This window comes from Colobus angolensis, unplaced genomic scaffold, assembly GCF_000951035.1.
Source record: "Colobus angolensis palliatus isolate OR3802 unplaced genomic scaffold, Cang.pa_1.0 Scaffold138, whole genome shotgun sequence".
Classification (NCBI taxonomy): Eukaryota; Metazoa; Chordata; class Mammalia; order Primates; family Cercopithecidae; genus Colobus; species Colobus angolensis.
This window is the reverse complement of record NW_012114466.1, coordinates 4,019,367-4,023,663: the sequence shown is the minus strand read 5'-3', so window position 1 is coordinate 4,023,663 and position 4,297 is coordinate 4,019,367. Positions and strand designations below refer to the sequence as shown.

General features: G+C 42.3%; 1 protein-coding gene across 4 annotated transcripts in view; it reads right to left on the bottom strand.

Annotated features, from left to right (window-relative positions):
• EFCAB6 (EF-hand calcium binding domain 6) overlaps positions 1 to 4,297 on the bottom strand; it is a 328,394-nt gene that overhangs the window by 182,598 nt on the left and 141,499 nt on the right. For all 4 annotated transcript variants that reach the window (XM_011934784.1, XM_011934785.1, XM_011934783.1 and 1 more), the window contains one exon: positions 1,345 to 1,455. In XM_011934784.1, the coding sequence (XP_011790174.1) occupies positions 1,345 to 1,455 (111 nt within the window). The remainder of the gene's footprint in view (positions 1 to 1,344; positions 1,456 to 4,297) is intronic.

Genomic DNA, 4,297 nt, shown 5'->3' with positions numbered 1-4,297 from the left:
GCCACGCCCGGCTAATTTTGTATTTTAGTAGAGATGGGGTTTCTCCATGTTGGTCAGGCTGATCTCGAACTCCTGACCTCAGGTGATCCACCCACCTCGGCCTCCCAACATGCTGGGATTACAGGCGTGAGCCACCATGCCAGCCTAAAGAATTTTTAAATTATTTTTTCCAGAATTATATTTTCATGATTTTGATGTTCTGAGGCTTCAACCTTAAGGATGATGGCATTTGTGTCTTTTGGGGTTATGATCAGCTCCCATTAGTAGCTTCCCCACCCTCAGTGTGACAACCAAAAATATCCGTGACATTGCCAGATATCTCCTGGGAGGAAAAATAGTCCCCATTTGAGAACCACTGTTTTAAAGTAAATAAAACTTTAAGTTTAATTCTGACAGCCCCTCTAGACAACGTGCTATCAGATAAGAAAATCATAAAGAAACAGAAGTAACTTCATGTAAGGGATGAACTCAGAGGCTGCAGTTCTGGAGCAGAGAGGGAGGCTCTGATTACCTGCAAGGCTGCTAACAGGGGCAGTTCATTAAATATTCATAAATCCCCGAGACAGGGACGGGACCTACGAAATAGGAATTAACTCCATGGTATATTTTACTTTACAGTAGAGCACAGCACTTTCAATGAATGTGCCAATATTATAAAGCCTGTTTTTTTTCTTAAAGATTCATATAGGGCAATGAATACAGGATACACATCAACATAAAATACTTCTCAGAGCAAAAAGCTGAATTCTAACATTTCATATTATTAAACATTTTTAGAAACATTTTTGGGCCCCCACCACAATAGATGTGGTATTGCAAATCTGAGAGTATAATAGATATTAAAATGAAAACAGAAATAATGACAGACAAATAATCTCCGTGACCCCTGATATCTGGGCCACGCAGACAGTGGCTGGAAAACAAATGAACATATATTGTTCCTTTCCATGTAACACCTAACAAATACACGTGTATATACAATGTTACAAGGATATGCTTAGAGCTGGGGAGCAGTGCTTGCCATGGCGGACTGTGCGCCTGGAGCCTCTGTGGTCCATAGCTGCCTCCACCACACTCTGAGCAGGTGATCAAGTTAAGATTGTATCATCTTATGCTTCTCATCTAGAAACTGAAATAATAATTATACCAATCTTATAGTTTAAGGCAGTTTTAAATATGAAAAATTTGTAAACGGTAAATCACTACATAAAAGTTGCCAATTACTCAATGGAGACTAATCGATCATTCAATCAATGCAAAAAAAGGAACACATATTCTCTGATCTTTTACATAATATGATATGTGTAACTAAAATTTGTTCCTTTTTTTTTTTTTATAACATACCTGTTTCTTTTTGTCAGGGGACCTTTATTGGTAATTTCCAATCCCCGAGGCTCATGAAATGATGTTAGAAATTTCTTCCAGTTGATTTTAGTGGTGGCTTTAAGTCCAAATCTGTATTTAAAAATAACAACAAAAACATTACTTTCAACATTTTTTCTATAACACTGCATGGATTAGGTACTTAATGTTGAACTGAAAATGGCAGCAATGCATGTATATGAAGTTTCAAATCTAATGTAAACAAAATCACTTAGTAAAATAGTACTATGAATTGATTTTTTAAAGCAAGGAAAAATAAAACTGATATTAGATCTACATGTCTCTATATTGTTCATGGGAGCATACACTGAAGGAAGAATCTAAGGGATTTGATTAAAATAATAATGTCCATAAAATAATTCTTTCAAATTCATCATTTCAAGAGCCTCTATGTTGGAGTGGGGAGGACAATGGCTACCACGGGGTCCAGCCTCTCATCCTGAGCCTCTGTGACGACGTTCTTGCCCCAGCATGTTGGGGCGGGGAGGACAATGGCTACCACGGGGTCCAGCCTCTCATCCTCAGCCTCTGTGACGACGTTCTTGCCTCAGCAAAGGAACGTGGTAGATATGGTGGAGGGCAGATCTGGAGATGGAGCGACTCTCCTGGTTTATCCAGGCGGGCCCACTCTAATCCCATACATTCTTAAAATTAGAGCGCTTTTCCTAGCTGCAGCCATCAGAAGACGTGAGGACAGAAGGGCAGAGGTGTGAAGCTGGTGGCTTTGAAAGACAGAGGAAGGGGCTGTGAATCAACAAATGCAGGTGGCTTCTAGAAGCTGGAAAAAGCAAGAAATGAATTTTCCCCCAGATTCCCCAGAAGGAAAAAAGCCCCACTGATTCCTTGATTCTAGCCCAGTGAGACCCATGTTGGGCTTCAACCTACCAAACATGAAGATAAAACATGTGTTGTTATAAGCCACTAGGCTTGTGTACTTATTATGGCAGCAATAGAAAGTCACTACAGATTTAAAGTCTTAGCAAGAATAGTTAATTGGAAAATTGTTCAAAAACACATTTCCAAAGCAAATATGGTCCCATGATTCAGAGTCCAATAATTTCAGAGTTACAAGATGTCTGTGGGAGCAACCTGATGTGAGCATGGGTTTCAGAAAGACCAGAGTACCTGCTCCTGCACTCGCTACTGATGTGACCTCAGACACGCGGCTCACTGTGCTGATTCTGTGTTCTTCTCATCTGGAACATGAGAACACCACCACCTACTGGGAGGGTTGTGATAAGGATTAAAGCTAACAGGTCAAAAAGCCTCGGTTGCAGGCTGGAAAACCAGCAAGCGTCCCATCACATACACTGACCTGTGTCACATACACCTTCTGTGACTTACACACGAAACCATACCTATCCTTCCCTAACAGGATGGCAAAAAGTAGTTTGGGCAGAGTTCCTTAGATAATCAGTATGAGATCTCAAAGGGGGCATGAAATAGACGGCCCTGTTTTGATTGCTAAAAATTAATGGCTGAGAGCAAACTGGTTAGACAAACAAATTCTTTATCTATATCTGGGGTATTAAAAAATCCAGATAATAGAGGATAAAAGAGTGAATTTTGGGAGAAAATCTTTTGGTGTACTTGAGTCCCAATCCCAGCACAAAAGAGAGAGTGAAGGATGCCTACTCCTCACCTGAAGCCTTGTCAAAAGAGCTGGTTCCACTCAGGGAGCTTGACTCCTGTCCCCTGCAATTGTGGGTGGGATGTATCGGTGTCTGACTCCCAGCTAGAAACCTAGCAGGTGAGAGATGAGCTGGCTAGCCATTGGGAACAAAAAGTTTTGGCGGGCGGGGGTGGGTGGTTGGTTGGCTTGCTCTATCAGAGTCATCAGGAAAGTAACTGCTGAGAGTTTCATGGGCATCAGACGTGGGCCACGTGACGGAGAGTGGGCCACGTGAGGGAGAGCACGTGCATGCACAAACACACAGCAGCATCTTCGTCCTTGCCCAAGAAAGCCACCTGGAGAAATGAACACGCCTTAATAGAGAAGGCTTGCTTTCTCTCTTCCCAGATTCCCAGAGGCTGAGAAGGAAATAGGCAATCAGCGGGCGAGGCTAGAGATGCATCTGCCTTCATCAAATGTGAAATCCAAAACCCATCAACAGCGCTCATGATGGCAAACACCTTGAACACTTGATCAGCCCCGAGAACGCAGCTTCAAGCTCACAGCAGTGCTAGTCAAATGAGAACTTTCAGCCTCCCCTTTTGCTCCTCTCCTTCCTCTGTGCATTTCAATTCCTAGAGCAGGCAGAAACTTAGTTTACAAAATGAGGAAAGAAGAGAAGTGCAAAGTGGGGGAAAAGGTGAAGCTGCCATCATGCCGCCTTTACTCATGCCTGTAACAGGCCCTAACAGGGAGGAACTGCAATTCGTGTTTGAATCAAGCTTACATGTTTGACAGCTGTGTGAGATTGGCAGTTGCATGACTAAACTGAGGCTCTTTCTATGATCCAAGACAAACCTGGAAGCAAGATCTGCTCATGTTTTTATCTAGGGGCAAAATAACTAATCCAATTGAGTAAATTTAAAGGGGCAGTGGGAAACAAAATTAAGTAGCTGTAAGATGACACTCCATGAGTCTGCCTAGTTCAACTTAGGTTACAGATCCACCCAGCCAGATATCCATCCATTCATACATCCACATATATACCAAGCTTCACGTAAATTATTGCAATAATCTCCTAATGGGTCTTCTTGTGCCTACTCTTGACTTCCTCCAATATATTTCTGTACTTCTACCAGCCTGATGTTTTTAAAAATGCAATTCCAGCTGGGCGTGGTGGCTCATACCTGTAATCCCAGCACTTTGGGAGGCCGAGGTGAGAGGATCACGAGGTCAGGAGATTGAGACCATCCTGGCAGTCATGGTGAAACTCTGTCTCTACTAAAAATACAAAAAATTAGC